Below are 17,375 nucleotides of genomic sequence, written 5' to 3' on the forward strand. Positions count from 1 at the left end.
AGTGCGTGTGCGTGTGTGTGTATATGCGCACAAGCGCATACTACCATCTTTCTCCATTGATCTGTGGCATGCAGATTATCAAAATGGCAACATGTTCATCTTCACCAGTAGCCAGTGGGGGGAGCTAAAAGCCTAAAGGACCATTTAAGAAAAGCTATTCAGTTTGCTTTGCCAGTTGCAGCAGGCCCCCCGCTTTCCACACGTGTTTGTTTTTGGTGGAAGCAAGGGGTGGCATTTCAATGGAAAGTATGTTGAAAAGCCCAATTCTGGCCCTGGGTGCCTGGTTTTGTTTGTGATGATAAATCTGACAATTTATGACCTTTTAAGAAAATATTTGTTAAGATTAGTTAACTCAACCTGCTACACCGCGATAACCATGATAGACTGTCATTTGGCAAGAAGGTTATCATACCGCCATAAAACTAATACTGTGACACCCCTAGTCTGTAGGCTCTGTCTCTCTCCTAGTCACTCTCTTACTGTTGCTACTCTCTACTGGCCACCTGGTCAAATCACCTTTTTCTCTCAGACCTCTCCTCCGTCCTCCCGGTCTCTACCTCTCAACTCCTCCTCCTTGGTGACCTCAACATCAATCTTGATTCTCCCTGTTCCTCATCTGTGCTCTTTCGTGACCTTTGCGATTTACTCTCCCTCTCTATCCTCCCCTCCGGCCCGACTCACTCTGCTGGCCACACACTTGATGTCTTGATCTCCTGCGGCCTCCCCCTTTCAACTCCCCTCACCACTCCTCTCTCCTGGAGTGATCACTGCCTCCTCCCCTCTCATCTTTCCATCTCCTCTCCACAAGCCAAGCCCACCCCAAGATTGCCACCTACCTTCTCGGACATCCGGCCCATGAAGCGTGTGTCGTGTCGGTCGAGGCTTTCTCTGCCACATTCTCACCCCATCCTTCACCCCAGGCTGACTCACACCCTGACACAGCACTGTCCCTGCTCTACTCCTCTATCTCTGCTACTCTTGATATTCTTGCCCCTGTCACAAGGATCCATTTGAAGCCCAAAGTCAAGTGTAATTCTTGGTATGACTCGGACCCAGCTATACTTAAACGTAAGTGTAGGGTGGCCGAGAGGAAATGGAGGGCTTCTTGCTCATCCTCTAACAAAATGGCCTGCCTCCTGCTCCAAAGTCAATACCGACTCTCTGTCCGCACCAAGAAGTGAGTCCACATTCGAGCCTGTGTCTCTGCGGCATCAAACAACTCAGCTGAACTCTTTAAAATCTGCAAGGAGCTGGCCAACCCTGCTGCAGTATCCACCTCTCCTCTCGCCTCTCAGGCTCTGTGCAATGCCCTCGCCGCACACTTTGGGGGTCATTACAAGGTTGGCGGTAAGGGGATAATGGTGCCGGTAAAGGTGCCAGTGCCGTTAACCTCTTAATGCCGCATTACAAGGTCCTTTAGCGGGTCCTGCTAAGGGAAGCTGGTTTTACCAGGCGCCCTTAGTGGGAGCCGCTAAAGGTCCAGCATGCTAACAACGGGCCCTTTATTAATGGGCCCATTGTTAGCATGGTCCCCATTCCCACTGAGCCCTATGAAAGGACGGGGCATGTTTTGGGCCTCCCGGGAACCACAGCTGGGCTTGGGGATGGTGAACCCACATGGGAGTCAGCCGCCCAAGGCCAGGGATATGACCCCCTACAACCCTGGAGCTCTGGCTGTGTTGCGTTACAGCTTCTCCCCTCTGGGAAAGGACGGTGACCCGGCCGTGGGCATCCATTGCCCATGTGGGTGCACCATCCCCAAGCACAGTGGCAGCACCAGGGAGCCTCTGGCAGGGTCCCCTTCCCTCCCTAGGGGGAAATTCTGTAACACAGCCCAGCCAGCATTCCAGGATGGGCAGGGGTGATGTCCCTGGCCTTGGGTGGCTGTTAACCATGTGGTTTGACCATCCCCAAGCCCAGCAGCGGTTCCAGGGAGCCCTAGCAGGATCCTCAACCTTTGCCGGAGAGAAAAGCTGTAATGCAGGCCAGCCAGAGCTCCAGGAAAGTCAGGGGTAATGTCCCAGGTCTTGGGCGGCTGTCTCCCATGTGGGTGGACCATTCCCAAGTGCAGCGGCAGTCCCAGGGAGCCCCGGCAGGGCCCCCGTCCTTTCCTGGGAGGATAACCTGCAACTCATCCCACCCAGACCTCCAGGATAGTCAGGGTGATGTCCCTGGCCTTGGGCGGTTGTCTCCCATGTTGTCATACCCAAGCCCAGCAGCGGGTCCAGGGAACCCCGACAGGGTCCTTGACCTTTCCCAGAGGGAGAAGCTGTAACGCAACCCAGCCAGAGCTCCAATGTTGTAGGGGGTCATTTCCCAGGCCTTGGGCAACTGACTCCCATGTGAGTTGAACGTCCCCAAGCCCAGCGTTGGTTCCAGGGAGGCCCGGGACATTCCCCGTCCTTTCCCGGAGGGAGAAGCTGTAACGCATGCCAGCCAGAGCTCCAGGAAAGTCGGGGGTAATGTCCCAGGCCCTGGGCGGCTGTCTCCCATGTGGGTTGACCATCCCCAAGTGCAGCGGAAACCCAATCAAAGTGGCCAAATAGATTAAAACCTTGGGAGGATACCTGGACTCCACATTGTCGCTCAAGAATCAGGTGAACTCAACTTCATCTTCCACGGCCTACACGAACAATCTAATTAACGCCTGCAAGCAATTCCTCTCACCTAGTAGTTGCATCACACTAGCCAGGGCTCCAGTGTTATCAAGATCGACTACTGCAACACTCTCTACCTAAGCACTTCCGAAAGGAACCTCAACAAACCCCAGGTCCTTCCAAATAACGCCTTAAGAGCCGCTCTTAGCATAACAAGATCCACACACATTTCTGGTTTCAGGCAGGATGCCCACTGGCTCCCGGTACGGGACAGAATCGCCCTCTGCACCCTTGTAATCACCCACAAGGGTCTCTCAAAAACCGCCCCCAAATACCTAGCCGATAAAGTCAACATACGCCAACACACAAGACCAATGAGAAACATCTACTCTCACAGTCTAGCCATTCCAAGATTTCTACTAAAAAGAGCAAGGGGAGCGAGCTTCCCAGTACTAGCGGCCAAACAGTGGAATGCCCTTCCTTTTAACCTGAGAACTGAAACTGCATTCTGGAGCTTCAGAGCTAAAGTAAAGAGCTGGCTCCTTGGGAAGTTCCAAGAAGGTTCAGCTGCTGACCCTGTCTGCCCGACCCCCCGCACCCAACGCTGTATCTGTTTGCGGCATTGTTTCACATATACGACCACCATGTAACCTGGTCGACCTGCACTTATGGTTTTTGTACTCTTTCTTGTGTGTCAAATCTGTAACTACTGTATAAGCTTTAGCGCCCAGTTAACCGAGGGTTCGGTGCGAGGTACAAATAAAGAAACTAAACACCAGACCCAAATCTGTAGGTTGGCTCCCCGAACCCTTTGGGGGATTGCAGTGGTTTAGCCTTTTCCCTTTGCAACCAGGTAGGTGCACCCACACATGTGAGGTACAGTTTCGTCGGAACACTTGTGGAAATGCGGAAAGGTAGGACATGTGTTGTTGGCAGCGTGTTTCCGGTGGTGGCAGAGGGAAATGTCTGAAAACTTTTGTTTTTTTCACCAAATTTAAGACTTTGGTGGGGTTTGTAGGTAATAAATTATGGGGCGATTCACGCAAGTCAGACCTCTGTGGATTCCCACGGGTGTCTTCTTTTCGGAAATGCATGGGGTTCCCTGTTTTCCTTGGTGGGTGTGACACGCTAGGGCCAAATCTGTAGGTTGTCCACAAGAGCAAAATTGCTCAAAATCTGCTCTGCCGAAAAGTTTCGGTTACCAGTGGTTTAGCCTTTTCACTTTGCGCCAGGTAGGCGCACCCACACATGTGAGGTACCGTTTTTGTCGGGACACCCGTGGGAACGCGGGAAGATAGGACATGTGTTGTTGGCGGCATGTTATGGTGGGTTGGCAGAGGGAACTATCTGAAAATTGAGTTTTTCTTGCCAGATTTCGGACTTTGCAGGGGATTGTGGGTAATACATTCTGGGGTCATTCGCGCAAGTCAGACCTCTGTGGATTCCCACAGATGTCTTCTTTTCAGAAATGCATGGGGTTCCCTGTTTTCCTTGATGACTTCAACAACCTCTATGCCTAAATCTGTAGGTTGTCCACAAGAGCAAATTCCAGCAAAACCTGCTCTGCCAAAACACTTGGGGTTACCAGTGATTTAGGGCCTCATTACACGGTAGGCGGTAAGGGTTTTCTGGTACCGGTATTTTACCGGTACCAGTAAACCCTTACTGCCTTACTATGAGGTCCCTTTGCGGGTTGGGGAATTTAACGCCTGCTTTTTGCAGGCGTTAAAAACCAACCCGCAAAGGGACCAGGGAGCTAATTACGGTACCGCAATTTGCGGTACCGTAATTAGAGCCTTCCCCATTCCCATAGAGCCTTATGGGGCAAAAATGGGAATGGGGAAGGGAAATGGGGGAAGGGGGAATTACTGCCCCACCAACCTTGGAATAGGGCGGTAATTCCCCTTTCCACCAAGGCGGTGCCGATATTTTAAGGCCACCTTGGTCCACCGCCATCCGTGTAATGAGGCCCTTAGTCTTTTCCCTTTGCGTCCAGTTAGGTGCACCCACACATTTGAAGTACCGTTTTCGTTGGGACAGCTGTGGGAATGTGGGATGATAGGATATTTGTTGTGCTTGCGTTGTTTTCATAACATTTTCTAACAATTGCTGCTGTACTTTTTCTCAACCCGTTCATTTCCCAAATGTAACCTACAATTAGTCGCTGCTTTAAGCACTATACACGTATACACTTTTGTAACCTGCACAAGTCACCTACCATTCAAAAGGTCTGCCTGCGCTATTTCAAAAAATGTATGCGTGCCCTTCCTCACTACACTTGTTTTCCTTACTTACACATGCTAAGTACGTCGGTTTAGGCCGTAAGCATAACACACCTGTGTACCATGGCTCAGTTTTTGGCTTGTGGTATTGCTTGTTTTGTAAACATTACGAAAAATGTGTGATTTCCTATCTGGAAGAGTCAGGGGAATGTAGCGGGGCATTGCTTTTCTCAAAATTCACAGAAGCCATTGCCTTACAGGGCCAACCATGTCCTCCACATACCTTTTTTTCTGACATTTTCCCAATTTATGCCCAAACTATGGAATATTTCCCTATATAGTTGTTGCCTGACCTGCGCAAATCACCCCTTCCCAAACTTGGAATTTTGTCTACCGTTCAGAAATGTATGCCTTTCTGGCTTCCCATTCAGCTTTCCTACCCTCCTCTTCCATTCCGACGGTGCATGTCCTATTGGAAAAAAAGGGCAAAATCGCCTACCTCTCACAAAACGCCTGGTAACCATATCAAAATATATATTTTTTTGGTTTCCATTCAACCTGTTCTTGAAAGCCTGGAAAATGGCGAATTCAGCACAGCAAACCATTTTTCCTAGCTCTTACAAGGAAAAGTCCACAGGCTTCTTTGCACATAATTTTATTGGTATTTTCTGAAAAAAAAACACAATGTTCTCCCTTTTTCATTATTTTCTCTCACCGCCATAAAGCAAATTAGGATTCCTTGGTGACGTTACGACCGCCTACATGTGGGAAAAGAAGGGGCCAAATTTGGCTCAGATATTTCATGTAACAAAAATGTTACAAGAGATTGAATGATGACATATCGAAATCACCATAAAAGCCCTTGGCACGAGGGGGAGGGGATCCCTTGGCAGTTAAGGGGTTAAACAAATAAAATCGGCTCTGTTGCAGGAAGAAGTTTACTCCAAATCAAAGGCAGAAAACATAAATTGATTTAACATACAAATGGAGACAGTACTAACAATTTATTTTGAGCACAATTACACATTAACTGAAGTTCAATGTTCTTGTAGTCAACATTTCATCCAGTTAATGAACACACTTGGGTAAGGTTTAAATTCAGCATGCCAGCTTATTCAGGACCAATTTCATTTGGTAAACATTTTTGTATTCTATTCTTTCCTGGAATTCAGAGAGAGCAGGTATGACATCATTAAACCCACAACACGTTCATTTTAGATCAAAGGCACCATTGCATTTCCACATTTGCACGAGTTTTACTGCCTCACTGCACAGTGAATACTTCTATTCCATTTGCCCTTTCTACTCTATTCATAATATGTCACCTTTTCTAAGTACATTTACATATAATTTAATGGATCACTTGACATCCTTTCCATGCCCTTCACACTAAACCAATTCCTTTAAAACAGTGATTTAACAGTGGACATGCATCCTTACGTATGTGATTGTACTGCCACATGCCGACCCCAGGCCAGGGAACTATCGACTAATCTTAAGTGCTCCACTGGAGATAGGCAATAGTGTAATACACTAGAGGGGATCCTGAGGAGAAGAGTGTTCCACTAGAGATAGGCAATAGTGTAATACACTAGAGGGGATCCTGAGGAGAAGAGTGTTCCACTGGAGATAGGCAATAGTGTAATGCACTAGATGGGATCCTGAGGAGAAGAGCGTTCCACTGGAGATAGGAAATAGGGCAATGCACTAGAGGGGATCCCGAGGAGAAGAGTGTTCCACTAGAGATAGGCAATAGTGTAATACACTAGAGGGGATCCCGAGGAGAAGAGTGTTCCACTAGAGATAGGCAATAGTGTAATACACTAGAGGGGATCCCGAGGAGAAGAGTGTTCCACTAGAGATAGGCAATAGTGTAATACACGAGAGGGGATCATGAGGAGAAAAGTGTTCCACAAGAGAAAGGCAATAGTGTAATACACTAGAGGGGATCCCGAGGAGAAGAGTGTTCCACTAGAGATAGGCAATAGTGTAATACACTAGAGAGGATCCCGAGGAGAAGAGTGTTCCACTAGAGATAGGCAATAGTGTAAGACACTAGAGGGGATCCCGAGGAGAAGAGTGTTCCTCTAGAGATAGGCAATAGTGTAATACACTAGAGGGGGTTCCGCTGAAGAGTGTTCCACTAGAGATAGGCAATAATGTAATACACTAAAGGGGATCATGAGGAGAAGTGTTCCACTAGAGATGGGCAATAGTGTAATACACTAGAGGGGATCCCGAGGTGAAAAGTGTTCCACTAGAGATAGGCAATAGTGTAATACACTAGAGGGGATCCTGAGGAGAAGAGTGTTCCACTAGAAATAGGCAATCGTGTAATACACTAGAGGGGATCCTGAGGAGAAGAGTGTTCCACTAGAGATAGGCAATAGTGTAATACACTAGAGGGGATCACGAGGAGAAGAGTGTTCCATTAGAGATAGGCAATAGTGTAATACACTAGAGGGGGTCCTGAAGAGTAGAGTGTTCCACTAGAGATAGGCAATAGTGTAATACACTAGAGGGGATCCCGAGGAGAAGAGTGTTCCACTAGAAATAGGCAATAGTGTAATACACTAGAGGGGATCCCAAGGAGAAGTCTGTTCCACTGGAGATAGGCAATAGTGTAATACACTAGAGGGGATCATGAGGAGAAAAGTGTTCCACTAGAGAAAGGCAATAGTGTAATACACTAGAGGGGATCCCGAGGAGAAGAGTGTTCCACTAGAGATAGGCAATAGTGTAATACACTAGAGGGGATCCCGAGGAGAAGAGTGTTCCACTAGAGATAGGCAATAGTGTAATACACTAGAGAGTATCCCGAGGAGAAGAGTGTTCCACTAGAGATAGGCAATAATGTAATGCACTAGAGGGGGTCCTGAGGAGAAGAGTGTTCCACTAGAGATAGGCAATAGTGTAATACACTAGAGGGGATCCCGAGGAGAAGAGTGTTCCTCTAGAGATAGGCAATAGTGTAAGACACTAGAGGGGTCCTGAGGGGAAGAGTGTTCCACTAGAGATAGGCAATAATGTAATGCACTGAGGGGGTCCTGAGGTGAAGAGTGTTCCACTAGAGATAGGCAATAGTGTAATACACTAGAGGGGATCCCGAGGAGAAGAGTGTTCCTCTAGAGGTAGGCAATAGTGTAATACACTAGAGGGGGTCCCGCTGAAGAGTGTTCCACTAGAGATAGGCAATAATGTAATGCACTATAGGGGATCATGAGGAGAAGTGTTCCACTAGAGATGGGCAATAGTGTAATACACTAGAGGGGATCCCGAGGAGAAGAGTGTTCCACTAGAGATAGGCAATAGTGTAATACACTAGAGGGGGTCCCGAGGGGAAGAGTGTTCCACTAGAGATAGGCAATAGTGTAATACACTAGAGGGGATCCCGAGGAGAAGAGTGTTCCACTAGAGGTAGGCAATAGTGTAAGACACTAGAGAGGATCCCGAGGAGAAGAGTGTTCCACTAGAGATAGGCAATAGTGTAAGATACTAGAGGGGTCCCGAGGGGAAGAGTGTTCCACTAGAGATAGGCAATAATGTAATGCACTAGAGGGTGTCCTGAGGAGAAGAGTGTTCCACTAGAGATAGGCAATAGTGTAATACACTAGAGGAGGTCCTGAGGGGAAGAGTGTTCCTCTAGAGATAGGCAATAGTGTAATACACTAGAGGGGTCCTGAGGAGAAGAGTGTTCCACTAGGGATAGGCAATAGTGCAATGCACTAGAGGGGATCCTGAGGAGAAGAGTGTTCCTCTAGAGATAGGCAATAGAGGGGATCCCGAGGAGAAGAGTGTTCCACTAGAGATAGGCAATAGTGTAATACACTAGAGGGGGTCCCGCTGAAGAGTGTTCCACTAGAGATAGGCAATAGTGTAATACACTAGAGGGGGTCCCGCTGAAGAGTGTTCCACTAGAGATAGGCAATAATGTAATGCACTAGAGGGGATCATGAAGAGAAGTGTTCCACTAGAGATGGGCAATAGTGTAATACACTAGAGGGGATCCTGAGCAGCCTGTAGTGCTGTAGAACTTGTTGTAAAAGTGGAACACAGCAGAGTTCAGAGAGGAGGGTGTTGCAGGTGTGGCATTCATTTAATGGAAACAGACTCTGGAGCAAAAATGGAAATTCCAGTTTTATGGACTCCATTCTCCATGTTTTGCCCTCTACGAACATTGCCTTTTCACATGTGTTGTGCTATGCTTAAGTCTTATTAACAATGCGAGAATCCATGTTTCTCCCAGTGCATTAAGGAGGGCTTCAGATAATTTAAAAGTGGAATGTTTTTATCCTTATGCATTGAATTTGAAAGTAAAATGACTTTATAACGGTGTAAAAATGTAATTTTCATTCCCAGTGGAGGCAGTTTTTTAATGAATTAATAGAAAAAGTGTACGTCTTGTAATTCACGCTTCTCCGCACATAGCAATTCATGTAAAATAAAATATGCATTTGTTCTTTGCAGTTTCTCTACAGGTCATAGAACGGTTCACCCCGTATCCAATGAGGGCCTGTAGTCATTGATTCCACCACTGGGTCTTTAAGCTGTTTCAAAATGTTGGTGCCCATTAATTTAGGCAAGTGTTCCATAGGATGGGTATCTTAACACAGAAGTTACAGTGTACAGAAGGGATGCATTTCAAACAGCAGAGATTTAACCGACCATAATCAGCCACTAGTTGTGTTCCGAAGGAAACTGGAAGCAGCTGTGGCGATATGTTCGTCACAGTTTTAGTCGCTAGCCAAACTCTGTCCCATTGAAGAAGCATCTCCTCCCCTCTGAAGATTCAATTGCAGGGGGGATTTCTCCAGCTACATGTCCTCTCTCCTGGTGGATAAGCTCATCCCGCGTACTGAAGTACTTCCCATATGAAGTGCACTGAAATGGGTACTCAAGTGTATGTTTACGCTGGTGCCTAATAAGGTTACTGCTCAGACTGAAGCTTTTTCCACATTCTGTGCACACGTGAGGTTTTTCACCTGTATGTGTTCTCTGGTGACTAATAAGATGTCCCTTCCTAACAAACCCTTTCCCACATTCAGTGCACACATGCGGTCTCACACCTGTATGTGTTCTCTTGTGCATAGTAAGACCTCTCTTCTGAGCAAATCCTTTCCCACATTCAGTGCACTCATTAGGTCTCCCACCTGTATGTGTTCTCTCATGGTTAGTAAGCTCTCCCTTCTGAGCAAACCCTTGCCTACATGCAATGCACACATGAGGTTTCTCACCTGTATGTGTTCTCTGGTGGTTCGTAAGATCTCTCTTCTGAGCAAATCCTTTTCCACATTCCGTGCACGTATGACGTCTCTCACCTGTATGTGTTCTCTGGTGACGGGTAAGCGCTCTGTTCTCAGCAAACCCTTTTCCACATTCAGTGCACACATGAGGTTTTTCACCTGTATGTCTTCTCTGATGGATAGTAAGAGATCCCTTCTCAGCAAACCCTTTCCCACATTCAGTGCACACATGAGGTTTCTCACCGGTATGTGTTCTCTGGTGGATAGTAAGAGATCCCTTCTCAGCAAACTCTTTCCCACATTCAGTGCACTCATGTGGTTTCTCACCTGTATGTGTTCTCTGGTGGCTGATAAGATGTCCCTTCTGAGCAAATCCTTTCCCACATTCAGTGCACTCATGAGGTTTCTCACCTGTATGTGTTCTCAGGTGGCGAGTAAGCTCTCCCTTCTGTGTAAACCCTTTCCCACATTCAGTGCACACATGAGGGCTCTCACCTGTATGTGTTCTCTGGTGGATAGTAAGATTACCCACCCGAGCAAAACCTTTTCCACATTCAGTGCACAAATGAGGTTTCTCACCTGTATGTGTTTTCTGGTGGTTAATAAGATGTCCCTTCTCAGCAAACCCATTTCCACATTCAATGCACACATGAGGTTTCTCACCCGTATGTGTTCTCTGGTGGTTAATAAGATGTCCTTTCTCAGCAAACCCTTTTCCACATTCAGTGCACACATGTGGTTTCTCACCTGTATGTGTTCTCTGGTGTACACTAAGTTGTCCTTTCTGAGCAAACCCTTTCCCACATTCAGTGCACACATGAGGTTTCTCACCTGTATGTGTTCTCTGGTGGATAGTAAACTCGCCCTTTGTAGCAAACCCTTTCCCACATTCAGTGCACTCATGTGGTTTCTCACATGTATGTGCTCTCTGGTGGATAGTAAACTCTCCCTTCTGAGCAAACCCTTTCCCACATTGAATGCACGTATGAGGTTTCTGGGGTGTATGTACTTGTTGTTGGCATATATGTTTATCATGCAAGTGGATATTATTCTCAAATTCTGTGCACTGGTAAGGATTTTCACCTATGACCTCATGTGGGCTATATGTATGTTCTTGGAAGGGCAACGTTCTCCACATTCTGTGCATGTGTAAGAACCCTTTACACTGAACCTTTTATCAAATTCAGGGCACAGGTGAGCTTTCTCGTCTGGAGATTATTTCTGGTGACAAACACGCTTTTTCCTCTGACTGAAGCTTTTAAAATAATCAGTGCATGGATACTCTTATTTTGAATTTACTGGGGTTTCAAAACAATTATTTAAGCAAACTTGCTTTGCATTCAGAATGAGTGTAAATAAGAACTTGTGTGTTGTCTCATGAATAATAGACAAAACAAAAAGCCTGGTCTTACTGCACATAAAGCACTGTTGGTATTATTATAAAGCACTGTTGCCATCATTATCAAGCACTGTTGCTATCATTAGCAAGCACTGTTGCCATCATTAGCAAGCACTGTTGCCATCATTAGCAAGCACTGTTGCCGTAATTGTCGAGCACTGTTGCCGTCATTATCGAGCACTGTTGCCGTCATTATCGAGCCCTGTTGCCGTCATTATCGAGCACGGTTGCCATCATTAGTCTGTAATGCTATTTTGAAGCTTTGCAGTTCATTAGTCCAGAGAATTTAGCAATCACTGTTGTTGCATGTTTTGGGCCGTCAGTCACCTATTGAAATAAAAGGAGAAGCACATTATTTGTCTCAACACGTTCACAATCTCGGGCATCACTTGTAACATGCAGACTGGTTCTCAGTAGTAGTGATGTGCATGAGTTAATTACTCACATAGTAACTAACAACACTTTGAATACTAGGGTGCCCTGATAGGCGGCAGAGTAGTGGTGCTCTTGTGATACAACGTCATGGGACAGAGGTGATTTGCAGCAGGAAGAGTGTCATTTATATATTAATTTAGTCGATTTTAGCATCCAAGAGCATAATGGTAAAAAACAAAGTGGGTGAAAAAAATGAGTGGATATTTTAAGAATCGGGGCCGTGCAGATACGTTCTATCATTTTATTTCTTCAGAAGTGACTCAACTAGTACATGAAAGCTTCCCATATCCATATGCAAATGATAAACGCAGGCGTCTGACACTAGCTCAGCAGTTTTTCACCAATCAGACGCATGTTTGGCCACTCGATTATGTAATCACTGATGACCTCATCACTTATATAACAAACAGCACTACTGAGGAAACAAGGACTGAACTGAGATTTTAAGGAAAGGCACCAGTTTCTTCCCACAGTGAGAATGGTACAGGACATGCTACACTGCATTTAAACATGGGGCCTCATTACGAGTCCGGCGGTAACCGAGCCGGGAACACCGGCAGGTTACCACCGGACTCGTATTACCATTCTGCCTCCGTGATTCCCGGAATTGCCGGGGCATTATGACCCCGGTGACCCGGGAATTCCAGAGGCGGAATTCAGTACATCCCCATTCCCAGGCTGTAATGGTGCCGGTGTTTCCACGTCCGCCTGCCGGCGGGTGGTGTTAAACCCGCCAAGTCAGACCTGACAGGAGTGACACCTCCCGCCTGCAGGACTCGGAATCAGCCGGTCTAGAAAGAACAGTGGTGGCGGATTTACCACCACCGTTCTTTCCGCACCGGCTGACTCATAATGAGGCCCATGGACTTTAAACCACATACACCTCAACCACATCCCCCTTCCTTTAGGATTCACAAAAAGAACAAGCTTGTGTCAGAGGCCGACAGAATGACATTTCTGGCAACGAGGCAAAGTGTCTGGGAGACTCCCCCCAACTTCCCTCTATTGTCCCATCTGACTTTCACATTTTTTTAAACAAATGCTCTAATGCCAGGCACTGAAGTTAATTGGCGAAAGGTGTACCCCTTTTACTGCCCTGCAGAAAATACCAATGAGTAGTTTTCAAGAGTGGGTCACACACTCTGTGTCATTGTTAAGGAGTGTGTGCACGTGGTTATGTTACTGTCCAGTTTCCCGTATCCCGATCCAGACCCCTTCTGTTTGTGGATTCTGATAATTGCAACCTACCTCCAATCTCAGAAAGCCCCTGAACCCTCTGTGCTGTGACCAAAACATCACTAAATGTTACCCCGAGAACTACCTTTGTCACATCTCTAGTATCTAGTGGGGATGTAGTCCCATCATTGCTGATATCCAACAACTTGGAAGACAAGACAACGAAGAGCAACATGGGCTCAAAACCCGGTCCCGCAGTTAAAGGCTGGACTCCAGCGCGGCACGCGATACATACACACCCAATTACATTTTTAGAAATATTACTACCAAAATGAAAGAAAGCTTTCTACTGTTTTCAACTAGAATAAAATCCATAACTTCCAACTCGAGGTTTGGCCAGTAATGCCATGCTCATCTATTGACACTTGCTCGCTAGTCCAATGTGGCCAATGGTGCCCTGAGAGAGATCTTAGGCTCGAGGCTTGGGCAGTGATGCCCTGCTCATCTATTGACACTCGCTCGCTAGTCCAATGTGGTCGATGGTGCCCAGAGAGCAATCTCATTCTTGAGGCTTGGGCAGTGATGCCATGCTCACCTATTGACACTCGCTCGCTAGTCCAATGTAGCTGATGGTGCCCTGAGAGCGAACCTATGCTCGAGGTTTGGCCAGTGATGTCATGCTCACCTACTGACACTCGCTCATTAGTCCAATGTGGTTGATGGTGCCCTGAGAGAGATCCTAGGCTCCAGGTTTGGCCAGTGATGCCATGCTCACCTACTGAAATTCGCTCGCTAGTCCAATGTGGCTGATGGTGCCCTGAGAGCAATCTCAGGCTCGAAGCTTAGGCAGTGATGCCATGCTCACCTACTGACACTCGCTCGCTAGTCCAATGTGGCTGATGGTGCCCTGAGAGAGATCTTAGGCTTGAGGTTTGGGCAGTGATGCCATGCTCACCTATTAAGACTCACTCACTAGTCCAATGCGGCTGATGGTGACCTGAGAGCGAACCTATGCTCGAGGCTTTGGCAGTGATGCCATGCTCACCTGTTGACACTCGCTTGCTAGTCCAATGCAGCCGATGGTGCTCTGAGAGCGAACCTATGCTCGAGACTTGGGCAGTGATGCCATGCTCACCTACTGAAACTCGCTCGCTAGTCCAATGTGGCTGATGGTGCCCTGAGAGCAATCTCAGGCTCGAAGCTTAGGCAGTGATGCCATGCTCACCTACTGACACTCGCTCGCTAGTCCAATGTGGCCGATAGTGCCCTGGGAGAGATCCTAGGCTCAAGGTTTGGGCAGTGATGCCATGCTCACCTATTGACACTCGCTTGCTAGTCTAGTGTGGCCAATGGTGCCCCGAGAGCAATCTCATGCTCGAGGCTTGGGCAGTGGTGCCATGCTCACCTATTGAAATTCGCTCGCTGGTCCAATGCGGCCGATGGTGCCCTGAGAGCGAACCTATGCTCGAGGCTTGGGCATTGATGCCATGCTCACCTATTGACACTCGCTCGCTAGTCCAATGTGGCCGATGGTGCCCTGAGAGCGAACCTATGCTCGAGGTTTGACCAGTGATGCCATGCTAGACCTATTGACACTCGCTCGCTAGTCCAATGTGGCCGCTGGTGCCCTGAGAGAGATCTTAGGATCGAGGTTTGGGCAGTGATGCCATGCTCACCTATTGACACTCGCTCGCTAGTCCAAGGCGGCCGATGGTGCCCTGAGAGCGATCTTATGCTGGAGGCTTGGGCAGTGATGCCATGCTCACCTATTGACACGCGCTAGCTTGCCCAAGGCGGCCGATGGTGCCATGAGAGCGATCTCATGCTGGAGGCTTGGGCAGTGATGCCATGCTCACCTATTGACACTCGCTCGCTAGTCCAATGTGGCAGATGGTACCCTGAGAGAGATCTTAGAATCGAAGCTTGGGCAGTGATGCCATACTCACCTATTGACACTCGCTCGCTAGTACAATGTGGCCGATGGTGCCCCGAGAGAGATCTTAGGCTCGAGGCTTGGCCAGTGATGCCATGCTCACCTATTGACACTCGCTCGCTAGTTCAATGTGGCCAATAGTGCCCTGAGAGCAATTTCATGCTCGAGGCTTTGGCAGTGATGCAATGCTCACCTATTGACACTCGCTCGCTAGTCCAATGTGGCTGATGGTGCCCTGAGAGCGAACCTATGCTTGAGGCTTGGGCAGTGATGCCATGCTCACCTATTGACACTCGCTCGCTTGTCCAATGCGGCCGATGGTGCCCTAAGAGCGAACCTATGCTCGAGGCTTGCGCAGTGATGCCATGCTCATCTATTGACACTCGCTCGCTTGTTCAAGGCGGCCGATGGTGCCCTGAGAGCGAACCTATGCTCGAAGCTTGGGCAGTGATGCCATGCTCACCTATTGACACTTGCTCGCTAGTCCAATGTGGCTGATGGTGCCCTGAGAGCAATCTCATTCTTGAGGCTTGGGCAGTGATGCCATGCTCACCTATTGACACTCGCTCGCTAGTCCAATGTAGCTGATGGTGCCCTGAGAGCGAACCTATGCTCGAGGTTTGGCCAGTGATGTCATGCTCACCTACTGACACTCGCTCATTAGTCCAATGTGGTTGATGGTGCCCTGAGAGAGATCCTAGGCTCCAGGTTTGGCCAGTGATGCCATGCTCACCTACTGACACTCGCTCGCTAGTCCAATGTGGCTGATGGTGCCCTGAGAGAGATCTTAGGCTTGAGGTTTGGGCAGTGATGCCATGCTCACCTATTGAGACTCACTCACTAGTCCAATGCGGCTGATGGTGACCTGAGAGCGAACCTATGCTCGAGGAGTTTGGCAGTGATGCCATGCTCACCTGTTGACACTCGCTTGCTAGTCCAATGCAGCCGATGGTGCTCTGAGAGTGAACCTATGCTCGAGACTTGGGCAGTGATGCCATGCTCACCTACTGAAATTCGCTCGCTAGTCCAATGTGGCTGATGGTGCCCTGAGAGCAATCTCAGGCTCGAAGCTTAGGCAGTGATGCCATGCTCACCTACTGACACTCGCTCGCTAGTCCAATGTGGCTGATGGTGCCCTGAGAGAGATCTTAGGCTTGAGGTTTGGGCAGTGATGCCATGCTCACCTATTAAGACTCACTCACTAGTCCAATGCGGCTGATGGTGACCTGAGAGTGAACCTATGCTCGAGGAGTTTGGCAGTGATGCCATGCTCACCTGTTGACACTCGCTTGCTAGTCCAATGCAGCCGATGGTGCTCTGAGAGCGAACCTATGCTCGAGACTTGGGCAGTGATGCCATGCTCACCTACTGAAACTCGCTCGCTAGTCCAATGTGGCTGATGGTGCCCTGAGAGCAATCTCAGGCTCAAAGCTTAGGCAGTGATGCCATGCTCACCTATTGACACTCGCTCGCTAGTCCAATGTGGCCGATGGTGCCCTGGGAGAGATTTTAGGCTTGAGGCTTGGGCAGTGATGCCATGCTCACCTACTGACACTCGCTCGCTAGTCCAATGTGGCCGATAGTGCCCTGGGAGAGATCCTAGGCTCAAGGTTTGGGCAGTGATGCCATGCTCACCTATTGACACTCGCTTGCTAGTCTAGTGTGGCCAATGGTGCCCCGAGAGCAATCTCATGCTCGAGGCTTGGGCAGTGGTGCCATGCTCACCTATTGAAATTCGCTCGCTGGTCCAATGCGGCCGATGGTGCCCTGAGAGCGAACCTATGCTCGAGGCTTGGGCAGGCATGCCATGCTCACCTATTGACACTCGCTCGCTAGTCCAATGTGGCCGATGGTGCCCTGAGAGCGAACCTATGCTCGAGGTTTGGCCAGTGATGCCATGCTAGACCTATTGACACTCGCTCGCTAGTCCAATGTGGCCGATGGTGCCCTGAGAGAGATCTTAGGATCGAGGTTTGGGCAGTGATGCCATGCTCACCTATTGACACTCGCTCGCTAGTCCAAGGTGGCCGATGGTGCCCTGAGAGCGATCTTATGCTGGAGGCTTGGGCAGTGATGCCATGCTCACCTATTGACACGCGCTAGCTTGTCCAAGGCGGCCGATGGTGCCCTGAGAGCGATCTCATGCTGGAGGCTTGGGCAGTGATGCCATGCTCACCTATTGACACTCGCTCGCTAGTCCAATGTGGCAGATGGTACCCTGAGAGAGATCTTAGAATCGAAGCTTGGGCAGTGATGCCATACTCACCTATTGACACTCGCTCGCTAGTACAATGTGGCCGATGGTGCCCCGAGAGAGATCTTAGGCTCGAGGCTTGGCCAGTGATGCCATGCTCACCTATTGACACTCGC

At 48.5% G+C, this 17,375-nt stretch overlaps 1 protein-coding gene across 1 annotated transcript in view; it reads right to left on the reverse strand.

Moving 5' to 3' along the window:
- The window catches only part of LOC138467405 (zinc finger protein 585A-like), a 155,111-nt gene that overhangs the window by 113,108 nt on the left and 24,628 nt on the right, over positions 1–17,375 (reverse strand). The window contains exons 2-3 of the mRNA XM_069607354.1: positions 9,561–11,788; positions 8,703–8,733 (exon numbers count right to left, since the gene is read on the reverse strand). Coding sequence (XP_069463455.1) covers positions 8,703–8,733; positions 9,561–11,209 — 1,680 coding nt within the window. The 5' untranslated portion in view covers positions 11,210–11,788. The remainder of the gene's footprint in view (positions 1–8,702; positions 8,734–9,560; positions 11,789–17,375) is intronic.

The sequence above is a fragment of the Ambystoma mexicanum genome, chromosome 4q (genome assembly GCF_040938575.1).
Source record: "Ambystoma mexicanum isolate Mex_15411 chromosome 4q, UKY_AmexF1_1, whole genome shotgun sequence".
In the NCBI taxonomy this organism is placed as follows: domain Eukaryota; kingdom Metazoa; phylum Chordata; class Amphibia; order Caudata; family Ambystomatidae; genus Ambystoma; species Ambystoma mexicanum.